A 17,396-nucleotide genomic window follows, 5' to 3' on the forward strand; every position below is an offset into this window, starting at 1 on the left:
CATAATTATTATTGCATTTAGAGTCACTCATACGTGTATCAGAGTAGGTCAAAGTCAGAGTATATTTCAGGGCTCATAAATGTATTACCAACTTAACCAGGTTTGGAACTGATAACACATGTACTGTCTTGTTTACAAATATCACATAGTCTCCTTTTTTATTGGCACCAATGGCTATTTGGTGTGATCTTTATATTTATGTAAGAAAGCTAATTATCAAGTCTAGGTGGTTTGACACTTTAATGCTAATATTGATCATCTGCTGTATGTGCCAGACTTTAAACTAGGCACCCTGTGTAAATTATCCTCTTTGGTCTTCATAGAAGTCCTTGAGGTAGTCACTGTTATTAGCCCATTTTACGGATGATGAAACTAAAGCTCAGAAAGGTTTTATGCTCAAGGTCACAAAGCAAATATAGAGCTCATAGCTGTACCTGTCAGAGTACAGAGCCTGGCTCTTAACCAGGACACGTCCTGTCTGCCTCTCTGGAAGAATTTTAACAGCCCTTAAGTGAAGTGAGAACTGCAGAAATTTGAAGAACATTCTATTATCTGCTCCTCTCCTGTGTGGGATGGCAGGAAGCCCTGCTCCAGAGGCATCGTGTGAAGATCAGTCTTTGAGATCCAGACACTGTCCAAGGTAGGGGAAGGGGACACAGCCTTTGAGACTGCATCTCATCATGTGTGAAATAGAGAAAATAAAAATAATACTTCCTTTATACTTTGTTTTAAGGATCATAATTAATGTGCCTGGAATTACAGTAAATATTAATTTTTTCCATTTAATAGGACCTCAATTGTGCCAGTACAACTCACTCTGAAATTTGAGCTGAAATGAAATATATATATCTATGTATCTATATGTCACATCTTAGAAATAATCTCATTCAGTTCATTTAGCAAGTTTTCATTGTGTATCTACCATATGCCAGATATTCTTTGAGGTTCTGGAGATACTGCAGTGAACAGAAGAGACAAAAACTGCTACCATGATAGAGCCAGTGCCTTAAAGTGGAGAGGCAGACCATACACGAATAAGTAAGCAGAAATACAATGTGCCAGTTGTTGAGAAGAGCTATGGAGAAAAGAGCTTTTTTTCTCACACATATGACATATAGTAGTTAGCAAAATACAATGTATCCTTAAAGTGATATGCTCTCCCTAAAAAATGAATTGGTAAAGCCCAGCAACCTCTTAAAAAGAGATGGTAGACTCAAGGTGGTTGCTTGCTGAGTCTGTTACTCCAACAACATGGATTCACTATAAATTACCTAAGACCTCACAGGTTCTATAAACGGGAACACACACATGCCCCCAGAGAAGGGGCAACAGCGGATAACTATGTAAAGTTTTACAGCAAAACCGGCTGCATCCAGAGGACAGAGACTGGGGCGGTGTTTCTTAGCTCTGGATCTGACAGCCCTGGGATCAAATCCCACCTCCACCACTTCCTAGCTTTTGACCTTGGACAAGTTAACCTCTTTGAGCCTCAGTTTCATCACCTGTGGGATAACCACAGTGCCGACCTCATGCATTGCCGTGGGGATTACATAAGACAGTGAACGTAAAAGACTGATTATAGTACCAGCACATGGGAAGCGGTCAGTGTGTATCTGTCCAATAAATAAATAAACCCATTCACTGAGTGATCTGGGCTACTTTTGCTTTGGGAGCAAGGACCCACTTTTCAAAAATCTTTCTAATGTTGACATAAATAGTTTGCAGACACATAAGAGTTATGAAACTTTTTTTCTGCTTCTTTTCCTTTCTGCTACAAACCTATTTATTATCCGCTGTTTGGGAAATGCCAGTCTTGGTAACTACGCTGCGTATGTTTCTCTGATTACACCAGTATAGTTTTGCAAAGATAAGCATTTAATTTCTGAAGGAAAAAAACAGCCGTTCAGCTAAAAATATTTCTGTCCATAACAGATCCAAAATTAATATTACTTTTTTTTAAAAGGTGAAATTGTTTCAGCCAAACTTAGTGCTCAGATATTAATAGGAAATGCCAAAAATGGTACAGGCATGTAAATGAAAAGATTCAAAATCAACCAGACTTTATGGCAGAATTGAACATCAAGATGAGGGAATAACACATTTAAGGTCAATTAATCTACAATAAAGGAGGCAAGAATATACAATGGAGAAAAGACAGCCTCTTCAATAAGTGGTGCTGGGAAAACTGGGCAGCTACTTGTGAATGAAAGTTAGCACATTCTCTAACACCATCACATACAAAACAAACTCAAAATGGATTAAAGATCTACATGTAAGACCAGATACTATAAAAATCCTAGAGGAAAGCATAGAACACTGTTTGACATAAATCGTAGCAATATTTTTTGGATCTGTCTCCTAAGGCAAAGGAAATAATAGCAAAAATAAACAAATGGTACCAAATTAAACTTAAAAGCTTTTGCACAGCAAAGGAAACCAGTGACAAAACAAAGACAACTTAACTTGCTGAATGGGTGAAAATATTTGCAAGTGATATGACCAATAAGGGGTTGATATCCAAAATATACAAAGAGCTCATACAAGTTAACATCAAAAACACCAAACAACCATATCAAAAACTAGGCAGAAGACCTGAAGAGACATTTTTCCAGAGAGGAAATGGTGGATGGGCAACAGGCACATGAAAAGATGTTCAACATCTCTAGTCATAAGGGAAATGCAAACCAAACCCACAGTGAGATATCACCTCTCACCTGCCAGAATGGCTGTCACCAAAAAGAACACACTTAACAAGTGTCGGCAAGGATGTGGAGAAAAGGGAACCCTCCTACACTGTCTGTGGGAATGTAAATTGGTGCAGTCACTATGGAAAACAGTATGGAGGTTTCTCAAAAAACTACCATATGACCCAGCAATTTCACTCCTGAGTATCTATCTGAAAAAAATTAAAACACTAATTCAAAAAGATGCATGCACTCCAATGTTCACTGCAGCATTATTTACCACTGTTAAGATACGGAAGCGAACAAAGTGTCCATCAGCAAATGAATGGACACATGTATGGATGGACTTGGAGGGTATTATGCTAAGTGAAATAAGTCAGCCAGAGAAAGACAAATACTATATGATAATTGCTTCTGTGTGGAATCTAAAAAATACAACAAACTACTGAATGTAACAAAAAAGCAGCAGACACAGATAGAGAAAACAAACTATTGGTTATCAGTGGGGAGGGGCAGTAGAGGGGTACGGGATTAAGAAGTACAAACCATTACGTATAAAATAAGCTACAAGGATATATTGTAAGGGATCTAGCCTTTTTATTATATTATATTTTATTACAATTTTATAATAACTATAAATGGAGTATAATCTTTAAAAATTATGACTCACTATATTGTACACCAACTATACTTCAATAAAAAAATTCCAACCAGAAAAAAAAAAAAAAGATGAGGGGGTAAGCGGTGACAATCTGTCTCCAAACACTACAAATATACTGCACACGCATTAAAACCTAGAACACTAATTATAACTTTGAAGAAATGTTTGGTTTTTATTAAACTAAGCTCAGAATAGCAGCTTCTCTTCCACCACAAATAAAACTATAGCTAGCAACAACTTTTTATAGCAAGTAAGTTTTGCCAAGGAAGGTTTAATTTGGGCCCATCATATATTAGGAAGTTGCCTTTCCTTTCCCCGTAGGAATCTCCAACCCCAGAGCTTCATTGTTTTACACTTTTTATTTTTATTTTTCCATTGGAGTAAAAGTTGCCAGTGAAGAGCTGTGGTGCAGAATACTTGTTCATCTAAGGATTAAGTTCTGCTGGCCCAGGAAGAGTTTGGGTTACAACACACATCCCCATCTGTGCATGTCTACGTATTTCTTGGAGGCAATGAATTGTAATCTTCAGTTTGCGAGTAAGGTTATTTTTAAAAGAAGCTGGTAGAGAGCCAGGTCAAAATTTCCCAGCAAAAAGGTAATTCTAGACGATGAATTCTAGCACAGAAAATTATTTCTCTGCAGAGTCTAAAGAGAAAAGACACTTGCTTAACCACACCTAAGTTTAGCTCATCTATAACATCCACTCAATCTTTTTTCCCCCTTTATTATTATAATTATCCTTTTGCCTGAGGAGTTGGTGCCTGACAGATTTATCTCTGAATGACTGTAACTGTAGGGACTTTTCAGGGATGAGTATGCAGTCATTCCGATTAAACCAAATTATTTATATGCTAATTAATTAAACTGAAAAACAAAAGCAGGCCAAGTGTCACCTAAAACGTTCCTAACTCCAGATCTCTTTGGAAAAGAAATTGTAGAAATAAAATTTCTAAGAATTGATGAGGCCATTCTTCAGGAAATTATTGCTCATGCCTTTGCCAACAATGAGAGTGGATTCACCTGCTGTTTTGTGATAAGAAGTCTGATTGGTTGGTCAGGAAGTACGGGGTGTTAAGAAGCCCTTACGTATCAAACTGAAGTCCTTCGTGTAGTTAAGATACATCCTTTCTAATTCCAAGTGGTGGTTTTTAGCATGACTTGAAACTATCCAACAACCCTAATTTTATATCCATATATATCTTTATATTGATATTAATATAGCTATATATCTTCATATATAATTTATCTTTATATAGAGATTATATATGTATAATTCATGATATACAGACAGATTTTATATATATATATAGAGAGAGAGACTTAAAACAATTTTGAACCCATGTTGTATAGTAATTTTCACTGCTATGTAGTTTAGCCAGATCTGTTGTACAAACACAGAAAGAGGCGGAAGGAAAACGGGCTTGTTAAGTGACTGCCCTGTTTCTCAGCACACATTGTGCATTGCAGATGTTCGTTTATATCTCTCATGTTACTTTATAAGATATTAGAAAACCATCCCGATGGAACTGATGAAAAAAGAGTTGGAACTTGTGAGCAGCAGCTGGATGAAGGGAGCACGAATCCCCCAAATCCTATGGATATAGTGTACTTTCCTTGATGTTCCTGCCAAAGTGAGGCTGGAAAGCTAAGGAAATCAGCAGGAGATGTGCCAGCACAAAGCTGCTACAATTCCTAAGTTTCAACAACCTTGCTTGAAAATGATGGCAAATAGCTCATTTTTTTTAAACCAGTGAATCTCACAAGTGAGTGTTTCATCAAATCGCTTACAGAAAACTGAGACAAAAATCTGACAACTACCCTAGTGCATGACTTATCATGCAGACATTCAAGTAGAATCCCTTTTGTCTGGGTCTTATTTTAATATTACAACACAGATTTGTGTATCTATGTTAAGATTCCTATTTTACAGGAACTGTTGGGAATTTTGCAATTACAGACTCAGAAGATTGAATCAGGACAAACAACAGAATGGTGGACAATAAAATTGGTTGTGGATAAAAACTGAGCTTAACAGTCACAGGACAAGAATTGTGCCTTTGACCCAAAATGTCCTTTTCCTTCTTTGTCATCCTGGCGTATATAGTACTCTTCCTTCAACCACTCTGAATCCAGTAATGTTCATTCTTCAAACCCTGATCAAAGTTCTTCTCTATCCAGAAAAGTTATCCTTTTTGCATTACCCACTTTGTATACATGAGCTTGTTTATTCCCCCAAACAACTCAATATGTTAAAAAAGAATTACCTCGTTTTACAGAAAAGTGTGACTTGAGAGGTTAAGACTCTTGCAAGTTGATTGAAAGATTTTTTTAAAAGCATCAAGAGGTCTCATTTTTGCATAGCATTAAGGACTAAATTATATGAAACCCTTCTTCCAATAAAATACTTCCAATTGTTCTGAGCTTCTACAGGCTAAGAGATGGAACTAAGACCAAAAGAATTAACCCACTAGCACTGAAATCCATCAAGAAAATTGTTCTGTCATCAAGGTGATGGAGTAGGGGTAAAGATTTTGAGGGCTTTTCTACTCCTTACACAGTCCTGGAATCTATGAAGGTAAGAAAGTAGAAAGTAACATAAAAGTGATCTTAGGAAAAAAAATCCTATTTTTTCAATAAATTGTAAGAGGGAGAGAGAGGGAGAAAGGGAGGGAGAGAGAATAGAAAGGAGAGAGAAAAGGTTAATCTTTGAGTAAAAGAGATGTAAGACATACAGGAGCCACCTGCAGTACGCGGATCTTCTTGGGATCCTGATTTTGCAAACTGTGAGGAAATACTCATGAGTGAATCATGAATATTTGAACCCTGATTTGATCCTATTAAGAAACTGTTAACTTGTTAGGTGTGATTGCTATTTTGATTATTTTTCAGTCTTCCCCTTTTGACTTATACAGGGAGATATTTATGGATGAAATGACAGAATTTACTTCAAAATAACTCAGTGTGTGGTGTGTGGGTGTGGAGGGAGTACAGGAATATACCAGTGAAGCAGCATTGATCATCACTTAATAATTACTGAAGCTAGATGACAAAAACATGGTCATTCATTATACTATTTCATCCACTTTTCAGTATGCTTGATACTGTCCCTAATAAATAGGTAAAGAGAAAAAAAAGGTGGCTCTTGGATCATGATCAAGGGGACACTTGGCAAGACAAACTGTCTGGAAGGGTTACCCCCTCAAATGGCCCACACTGAATTATCACATATAAAGCCTCGAAAAAAATCAACTCACAAACTAATTATAGCAAACATATGAAGAACTGAGTCACTAGCGAAGGCCAGCAATTGCACGCATCTATGCGTGTGTGCGTGTACACACACATCCTCCCTCTCTCATGTGAATTTCAAATAGCAGCACTAACATGTAGCGCCTATAAAAAAATTCAATATATAACTATACTATTTGTTCACAAAATGATTTTATATTATGTATGTGATTTGTAACTATTTTTACATAACCATCTACTGTGAATATATCTGAATAAATAAATAAACATTAAAAAGTACATTCTAAATAAACAGATGTGAAAGAAGGAATAGGAAACACAAAGAAAGAACAGGGCACTTTAAAAAAAATACAAGGAATATATTTTAAAAAACCCATCAATAACAACAAAATAGGAATTCTAGAAATGAAAAATAAAAGCATTGGAATTAAAAACTCAATGGACAAGTAACAGGCAGATTAAACCCAACTGAAAAGGAGAATAGTGAACTAGAAGATAGGGCTGAGGAAATTACCCAAAATACAGCACAGAGAGATACACGGAGATGAAACATAACAGAGAGGCTGAGAAATAAGGAAGATAAAACAAGAATGTCCAAACATTCATCTGATAGTAGTTCCAGGAGATGGGACTAAAGAGTTGAGGGAGACAATATTTGGAAAGAATAAATAATGGCTGAATTTTTTTCAGAATTGATGAAAGACACAAAAATGTTAGATTCAGGGAACATAATAAGTCCCCAGTAAGATAAATGATAAGAGAATCCACATATAGGCATATTGTAGCTACACCACAGAGCACCGAAAACAAAGAGAAAGTCAGAAAGGCAACCAGAGGAAAGGAGCATGGTATCTATAAAGGAACAAAAATGAGGTATCTACCAAACTGCTCAACAGCAATAACTAAAGTCAGAACACAATGCAATGAGAGATATATTTTAATGGGAGAAGACAGCTATTAACCTCAACTAGAGAAATAGTTTATAACCATTAACTTGTATGTAGTTATTAAGCAGACTAAAGATGTTAAATGAAAATGGGAAGAAAACAAGGAGAAATAAACTCACATGATGTTGGGAAAGCTGAACACACATCACAGTAACCTTCAGATCAAGCTGAAAAACATTAGTAAGAATGTAGAAAATTAAACAGCACAATTTAAAAGCTTGTTTTTCTCAGTTGAATACGGAACCCCAAACTTCAAAAAGAAAGAATCCACTTTTTTTTTTCCCAGCAGAAATGGAATGTTTATAAAAAACAGCCACACACTAGGGCACAAAGTAAGTCTCATATAATAGCAAAGAATTGATAGTGTGAAAAGCATGTGAACTAAGCACAAAAGCAACTAAGCTGAAATCAATAATTAAAAGACAATCAGAAAAGGCATTGGAGAAGACCCAAATAAATGGTGAACTAGTCTCTGCTCGCATAGAAAGTAAAAACTGAATGAAAATACCAAAAATATTTTTCTTGGAACTCAAGAAAGCAGTTCTAAAATAAATATGGAAGAAAATATGGCTAAGACTCAGCAAGATGATTTTGAAGAAGAAGAAGATGCGGGTGGGGAGGAGGAGGGTGGGCTGCTTACGCTGTCATCTTGACAATGAGACACATCGCGGTGCTGTTTTAATTTGGACAACGTGGTATCAGCACAGTGATAGACAAAGAAAACAACGGAATTGAAGAGAATCACAGACGCAATCCTCAAGTCTAATATGGAAACTTGATAGATGAGATAAATGGAAATAGCAGATCAGTGTGAAACGGGCTGATTATTTATGTGCTTGGTCAATTAACATTCTAAAAATAAAATATGGACACTACGTCATGTCCCTATGCAAAAAGACCACGTAAAGATACAAACACAAAAGCAAACTCGCAACATTTTCAGACAACAATACAGAAAAATATCTCTTTGACCTTGGAATTGGGAGAAATTTCTTTAAAGTATATCAAAGCACATACCATAAAAAGATTAATATATGCAAATACATTAAAATCAAATCTTTTTCACAACGAAGCCACCATAAACAAAAGTAAAAGACTTGGTATGAACAAGGAGAAGACATCTGCAGTACCTAAAACCACAAAGCTTAAGTGACAAAGATAACAAATCTTATAAATCGATAAAGAAGAGAGAAACAATCCATAGAAAGTATTTGTTGAATAAATAAAGGATAGAAAACGAAATAAAGTGGTCAATAAACATATCTGTTCAGCTCCAGTAGTAATCAGAAAAACATGAAATAAAATAAGGTGTCACTGCACACAAAGAAGATAGGAGAAAATTAAAACTGTCTGCTATTCAGCTATAAAGAAAGAATGAAATTTTCCCATTAGCAGCAACATGCATGGACTTGGAGGGCATTATGCTAAATGAAATAAGTCAGACAGAGAAAGGCAAATACTCTATGATATCACTTACATATGGAATCTAAAAAATACAACAAACTAGTGAATATAACAAAAAAGAAGTAGACTCACAGATACAGAGAACAAAGTAGTGGTGACCAGCTGAGGGGATGCAAGACGGGCTGGAGGCGTGGGAAGTACCAACGACTGGCTATAAGACAAGCTTGAGGATGGACTGCACAACACGGGGAATACAGCCAATATTTTGCAATAACTATAAATGCAAAGTAACCTTTCAAACTGTATACACAATTTTTTTTAATTAAAAAAATTTTTTTAATTAAACTTGTCTGACAGTAACAAAAGTTGGCAAGCATGTAGACTGATGGGAACTCTGACTTACTGGGAGTATAAATTAGTACAACTTTGGGTTTGTGGCACCGATGCCTCTATCTTAAGGCCCAATCATTCAATTCCTAAGAACATTCCTTAAGAAACTTTGAAATACATGCATAGAGAGCCATGGAACAGAATGTCCATTGTATCACTGTAATTGCAAGGAAAAAATAAATCTTTTGAAAACAACCTAAATTTCCATCAACAAGAGAATAAATAAGTAAATTGTTGTGTATTTCTATCGTGAAATATAGTACAGCAAAAATGAATGAATGGTATCCAGGAATTATTATAAATAAATCTCAAAACCAATACTGGACAAAAATGATATTATGCTACCGTTTGCATAAAATTTAATACATAGAAAACAATATCAATTATTGGATATATCCATATTAAAAAGTATGAAAACAAGACTAAGCATGAAAAACACCGAATTCAGGAGAGCAGGTACCTCTGGAGAAGGAGGGTGAGGCAGGAGAGTGTGATTAAGAAAGGAAACAGGCAACTTCAATGTATTGCAGTGTTTTCTTTCTTTAAAAAAAAACAAACAGTTATGACACTATATTAAAACTTGATGAACCTGGGTATACGTAGAAAATTGTTTTATTATTCTGTGTGTGCTATTATATACTTAGAAATTTTCATAATGAAGATCATAGGATTGTATAAAATTTTCCATATTTGTTGAAACCCACACAAAAATAAAAATCATAACCAAATTTTTTGGAAAACAGTACAGCCAGGATTCTACCCACACTGTTTGCTCCAAAGCGGGAGCCCCTCCTCCTACAATTTCAGGCCCCCTCTCCTGGCCTTTATTGACCCTCCCCAGACGGAGTTAATCACACCTTCCCCTGTGCCACGTTCCTGAGGGCGCCACATTAGCCCCTGGTTTTTCAAACAGCACTGTGGTTGGTTGAATGTGCGTGTCCTCTCCCAGACACAGCCCCTGTGGGCCATGCACTGGGCACATGGACAGACAAAGGGGGAACGGCCAGATGAGAAAGGTTTCTGTGTTACCAGTAAGTCCCTCTCTCTTCCATAGGCTTCTGTTCTGTTGCTTCCCAACCCCCTGACTCACCCTTGCGGTGACTTAGCAGAAACTAATCACCAATAGATTCTCTAAATACCTACTTTTGCAAAATAATCCATTTGCAAGGAATATAAGAGAAACAAAATTGCGTCCTAGCCTTTCTCAAGAATCCACACAAAGTGGCTACGTGTTTGTGGGAAAAATAAATAAACTATGGTTCATTTGCTTCACTCTGGGATTTTTCAAGTCCTCAGAAGCGAAAGGCATCCTGTAAATGTGGATTTAGCCTACTCCGGAGGTGTGGGTATAGGCCGGATTTTATCGTCCAGGCATAATCAAGCAGGTCCTCAAAATAGGTCCCACTTTATAAATGACTGCGTGGATAATCCTACATGACTACCCCTGGGTCCATATATCTGAAACAGTCCAATAAATAAAAAAAATTGATGAAATGAGACAGCATATAAAATTATACAGTAAAATATAAATTCAATTATAGAACATTGTAACAGGAGCATAAATGAGAGAACCATCCTGTTCAATCTTGAAAAATATTATCAAGTGGCTTTTCTAATTAAGAGCATTTTTTAACCAATAAATAAATAAAACCATTAAAACAGGATATAATGGGACTTAAGTAATATATGGTAACATTACTTCTTTGAAAAGGGTTTTGTCCTTTCCATCATGAGGAGGTCAGTGTCCCCAGACAGCCTGCAGCCTCTCCCGCGCTTCTCCTCTTCCCTTCCATGGCAACATGGGTTAGCCAGACACTGAGCTTTTTGTGATGTGTGTGTGAGGATGCGGAAGAGGGGAGCGAGGCTTCAGGGAGGTCTCCAGGTGGAAAAATCTGTGACGCACTAGATTCGAGGGCTGAATGAGAATTATTTATTGAGGGCTCTCTAACACAATAGTTACGGCCACCCTGTGTTCAGATTTTTAATTATATTGGGTCTCGGAGCCCTTAACTGAGATCGAAACCCATTCAGAGGCATCCCAAACTACTTGTTCATGAAAAGATTAAGCGACAAAGCTAACCTGTGTGGGCTCGATCCTTCTGTTTCAGGATCGCAGCAGAATTCAGAGTAGCCGAGCATGAGAGACAGGCATAAACTTACTGAGCGTGTAAGCTGTACCTGAAAACGGTCAGATTCTGTCTTCCATCCCTACGCAGTCATGGATAAGGTATTTTGCGTTGATTGTACAGCGCTCACCTAGTGGAGACCTAGTCCGCCCTCTCCTGCCTGGGCTGCTGCCCCCCTTCCCCGGAGGCAGGGACGGTGTCCTGTGCTCTTCTCCCTAACTGAGCGGCACCCTCCTCCCCCCAACAGAAATGATGATGGCTCAAATGCTGTTCCCTTAGCTTAGAAAAGGCCTCCTTCAGAGCTTTCCTGGCACAGCTAAATGGCACAGCTAATGGCCTGATATGTGTGCCACACCTGCTACTTGAGAAGGAAGCTGGTAAGTGGTATTTTTTCCCCTGGTAATAAAGTGAAAATTCTCTCCCTAGTCAGGGTCTAGTTAACACATTAGCAATTCCCCCTCTTTTCTTGTCACCTGTCATTATCTTCCACACGAGAGAGAGGCCGTGATAACAACCTATCTCAAAGCAGTGAATGCAGAATCAGACGCTTTGAAAATAACAGTGGAGTTGGATGCCCCTAAGCTTCCTGGAGGTCTCTCCCAGCCCCCTGGCGCTCCGAGCCAGCAGGGGAGCTGCTCATCTCTGCAACAGAAGCCGGCCCAACAGAATCTCTTCAGCAGAACGTAAGGATGCTTATCTGTGAAACCATTTGCTTTCTAAAGTCCAGTGATTGACCGGCCTTTTGCCAGAGTGCAGGAAACACAGCCCTGAAGCACACCCCTGGCTGCATTAGGCACAGGATGTGGCTCTCACAATCTCAGATCTGAGAGCATCAACTTTAAATATGCTCAAAAGTCAAACCAGAGATATTACAGGCAGCCTCTGGAACCACAGCCATGCCTTTTTTTGTTGTCGTTCCTCATTTTGGACTGGGACTGGACCAAGCGTTGAAAGGCGGCATACTGGACAGTTTTAGGCAGTCTTCTCTTGTCTTTCCCTCTGGGATGGTTTGGGTTTGTGCAGTACTCGTTAAAGTAAAGCAGAGCCCAGTTCAGGATTTTTAAGCTGGGAGAACAGAATCGGATGAGAAGCCCTTGATGGCGAACCAAAGAGGGGGTGGGGGATCTCCACCAGGAGCTGCACCCTCCTGCTGGAGGCTGTGACAGCCTGAGGCCCCAGGTGGGACCACGACCAGGGTTTTAATCTGAACCACTCCACAGAACAAAGAGTGTTAATCTAATTTTCAGAATCATCACCCAAAATAAAAACATCAGCTGCATATTATAAAAAAGACCTGAGAGGTGGCTTCCCTTGAGTTCTAGGAAGACCAAGCCTGAGATCACTGCCCCCAGAGGCCAGAGGGCTCATCGAATTGCTGAAAACCTGAGCATCCCTCACTGGCACAGCTTAGCCACCCACCCTCCCCTCCGTGCCTGGAAGCCAAGGTGTCATTTAGTTAGATCTTGACAGCGACTCACTCCAGGAGCAGTAAAGAAAGGCGGAGATTTACTAAACGGTAGGTGCTAAGCCTTAAAGAGCTAAGACAACAAATGAAATGCCTAAGCTACCCTTAGAATATTCACTTAGAATATTCACTGACGGAATCTACTTTATTTTTACTGAAATCTGACAAGAGAGGCCATCTGCAAATGTATGGGAAACAGCCTCCTCCATACGTTTCACCACCAACAGCAACGGGAGCCACGCCACCCCGCTGGGCTGCCAAGGGTCGCTTTACTGGCTCAGAACCCTCATCAGAAATGTTCAGACGCCTCGCTATTCCATGAAAGCCAGAGGGCCACAAGCTGAGAAACATACTCAAGAATCACCACGGTGGTTGTACAAATTGATACCCCTCACTTGAAGGGGCTATGGAGTGAATACTGTAACCCTCCCGCCCCACCCCGCCCTGGAAATTCATATGTTTAAGCCTTAATCCTCAATGTGGCTGTATTTGGAGACAGAGCTTTTAGGAGGTTAAATGAGGTTATAAGGGTGAAGATTTCCTCTTCGAAGAAGAGGAAGAGAGAGATTTCTTCCTCTCTCCGTGCACATGCACCAGGGAAGCACCACAGTAGCACACAGAGAGAAAGCACCCGTCTGCAGGCCAGGAAGGGAGCCCTCCCCAGAACCCCACCATGCTGGAGCAGACTAAGACAGAAAGAAAAATGTATCTTGGTTATTGCCTTAGGTGTAAGTGTACACATAGGATTTTTAAAATCAACAGGTTGATCGAGTGAGCTGCCTTGCTGAGGCATCTGACAGTTACTCCTGGCAAGTTTTATCCCAGTGCACTGAGATCTGAAGCAGCATACAGATCATCTGAAAGAGGACGTGCCTCTGAAATAGGCTTTTATATGGTTTATGCTACAACTACTGTTCCCAACGTCGATTTTTTCAAAAGAAGTTCGCCTTCAGCTTACGAACTCACTGTAATAAACCTAGACTTGAACATTCACAGCGAGGACTAACTAGAGGCTTAAATATGACATTGTGAGGTCCCATCCAGCTCTGGGTTTTGATGGGCTCCTTTGAGCCGCATTGCTCTAGTTTGCCAGGATCTGGGCCCTAAAAGTGAACTGTACTTTGCAGTGAAATGGTATCTGATTGCAGTTTAATAACTAGATTGCATTCCTATCCCACAACAACGCAGAAATATGCATACCCAACCCTTCACAGACCCTCGTGTGTATCCTTTAAGGTTGATGCCAACCCTTTAGGGTACAAACAGGCAAGGACCCAGTTAAAGAACAGCCTGAACAGAAATGCCTTGGCCAAGGCTAACAGCAAGAAAAAAGCATCCATGTCCTCAGACCAAGTTGAAAGTAGACATCAGACTGGCAATCTCTGAAGCCATTAGGCCAAATGTTAAGTAACCTATGCTGCTGCGTCCTTTGTGGAAGGTAAGGTTGGTCATGTCAACATACAGCATTCAGCCACATCTCCTAATTTATTCCAATTAGGGGAATGCAAAATAAGTCAAGTGACCTCTTCCTATTTTTTTTTAAAATCCTGTAGTCATTTTATAACGTGAAATAAAATATCTCAACAATGCTAAGTTAACACGCTCTGAATATTTTTGGAACTCAAGAGCCCAAAATGGAGTAATAACATGCTCCTTGTCACTGCCTCTTAATTCTTTTAAACATTATCAATAAACTTAAATTGTTCTGTATTGGAAAAATACAAACTATATGTCATTTCTCGAACCCTGGTTTAAAAATGGGTGTGTACAGGTTCAGACAGAAGCTCTAATGATGGCAAGGTCAGAGTAGAGTTCAGCTCAACACTTACTGGATACTATTACGTGTTGGGGATACATAAAGGCCATAAAGACGCAAAATCTACTTAAAGAGAATTAATGGCTTTACTTTTAATTTGACTGTCCCTGAATTCTATGCACTACTATTTCTAACATAAAAAATAAACCCAAATGATGATCGTCATATCAAAACTTTCTAGAGATGGACTTTCTAAATTGAATATATCCACTCTACAGGACTGAGAGCTATGAGAACCTGTCCCTTCTCCTCCTTATTTTAAAAAGAGAAAGAGAAAGATGATTCAGGGCTGACGTCCTCACTGTATGAGCGCTCCCTCGGCCTTTGCACATTTGGCTTAGCATAAAGAAGCAGAAGTGAAAATACAATCTCCTAACGAGTCTGAGCACCTAAAATTCCACCTTAACGTTACTTATTCTTTATTAGGTATTCCTAAAATTGTCTCAAGGAGCATGTCGCCCAATTCTTGACCCTTTAACATTCACACACTTACTAAAATTAATTTTTGCCAAGTCAATACAATTACATTCCAGTTTTATACTTTCTACGAGAAAGCCACGAACCTATGAGCTAATTCTCCCATTATTTATTATACATATTGAGCGGAGACTGAGTTAGGCCACGCAATTACCACTCCTCAGCCCCTAACAATCCTGTGATAGTTGCTAGAATAAAAATTATTTCCCAGTAGTACCAGAGATGCTCTATTAAGTTTTGGGGGCATTATTAGAAAAATAATGTACTACCATGCAATGTCTTCCTAAAAATATAATTCCAGTTAAATTCTCAAGTGTCAATATACCTATATAGAACACTGACACCATTTTTTGCTTCTTGGTTTGTTTTAGGGTCTTTCCAAAGCCCCAATGCCAGATCTGTCTCTCTCGCAGTTTCTCTTCATAACTATGATCAAATCACTTAGCCAAATCATCATGTCTTAGTTTCTCCACTTATAAATTACAGACAATAACAATATCTGTTCCTTACTTGCTATATGTCATACATCTACCTATGAATTTCAGGATAGATTCTGGTTTTGAAATAAATAACCACTCAATTTTCCCTTTCATTAAGCCAAGAGTGAAAATAGGTTTTAAAAATCTGAATACACCTGCATTTTGAATTCCTTAGAGTAAGTTAACGTATGAAAACTCATTGAAATTCCTGACAGGACTCTTAATCATTACAGATGCACACAGTAAGTTTTATGTGTGACATTAAGGAAAGGAAATATTCTTCCCTGTAAGCCCTTTCCTTAAACTTTCTAATGTGATTAATGTGGTGCACATCTCAGGAATTTACTTCCAGCTACATGGGGTCTGGGAGCAATGGAGCGAGAGTGAGGAAAACGAAAAACCACAATCAGGCAAATAAATCCCCACTTTTCCTGGGAATACTCCCTGCAAGGGCCAAGGGACTCACAGATACTAAACATCCCCACTGCGGATGAGGACCAAGAGTTTGCTCTTAAATTGACTTCAGAGTAGAGATGCCAAAGCAAATAAATCACCGTAAGTGAAATCCTCTGAAAGGTAAATGGACTTTAAAAATATTTGTGTAGGTTAAATTTTCTAATCGGAAGTATTCATTACTGTCAGATGTGATAAGGGCACTTGTCCATCAGGGCCTCTGGGGAGGTCCTCCTCGTATATGATGCGTTAGTTTCAGACTAGATGCCCACGCGGCAGACATCCCCAACAAATGCTACCAAATGAAGAAGAATCAGCCAAAGTTTGAACATGCGATGCGTTGCCTAAACCAAAACTGTATTCTTTTGAGTAAGAAGCAAGCAAAGGCCCCAAAGTTCTTAGATTCCTTCAATCCATACACATTTTTCACCAATAAGAATTCTGGAATGATAAGCAAACTTGAATGTCTACTCAAGCCATTGACAGAATAAAATGTAGAGTAAATCTCTATTTCCTAGGATCCCTTGCCCTTAGCCAAGTTCATCCTCAAAGACCCTGTTTCACTTTGTATTGTCCTTGTGGAGTGACTTGAAACACTCAAGTCATGTATTAAGAATTTTGAGGGCAAAATGGCACTTTTGCAGGTTACGTGGTCTCCATAGTGGCTCCATTCTATTTTTTTTTTTTTTAACAGAATCTTTGTAATTGAAGTAAAAAGTAACCAGACATCTCTCTGACGGAGAGAGAGGGGAGTCAGAGGAGTCAGATTTCTGGGTAGGTAAGAAATAACCTGGTTATTTTTCTAAAATTCCACTGACATAAATCTCTGATCAGAGACCACCAGTGGCTTTTTCTATAACTAGAAGTTCACTGAATATTCATCAGCTCACCTGGGTATTGGTAAACAAGAAGTTACCTAAGTGAATTTATCCATATTCCTAGATTCTACCATGGGGAGACAGTGAAGGCTACGTCCCAATGTAATGGGACAGCCACCCTTGTAAACGAAGTGAGTACCACATGGTCAAAGGCAACCAGTACAAAGAGAAATAGAAGAGGGGAGCAGGTCAAGCTTTTGATGGGGTAGATAGCTCAAGTGTGGGGGACCTGCATGAACTCAGCTAAATTCCGGAAGCACTGACTTGGCCTCAGCCCCAGGGACTGACCTGTACTGCTTTGGCCTCACAGGTCTACTAAACGGGGCAAACGTTCCTGTAATTCTCTGGGGGAATATATACCAGACC

General features: G+C 38.8%; 1 protein-coding gene across 2 annotated transcripts in view; it reads right to left on the reverse strand.

Moving 5' to 3' along the window:
* Window positions 1-17,396, reverse strand: part of SSPN (sarcospan) — a 37,902-nt gene that overhangs the window by 17,439 nt on the left and 3,067 nt on the right. The window contains exon 2 of one of the 2 annotated variants that reach the window (XM_032473258.1): window positions 7,662-7,709. The exons of the other annotated variant lie outside the window; for it this stretch is intronic. Within the exon in view, the coding sequence (XP_032329149.1) occupies window positions 7,662-7,709 (48 nt within the window). The remainder of the gene's footprint in view (window positions 1-7,661; window positions 7,710-17,396) is intronic. 2 annotated transcript variants of the gene reach the window in all.

The sequence above is a fragment of the Camelus ferus genome, chromosome 34, assembly GCF_009834535.1.
Source record: "Camelus ferus isolate YT-003-E chromosome 34, BCGSAC_Cfer_1.0, whole genome shotgun sequence".
NCBI lineage: Eukaryota > Metazoa > Chordata > Mammalia > Artiodactyla > Camelidae > Camelus > Camelus ferus.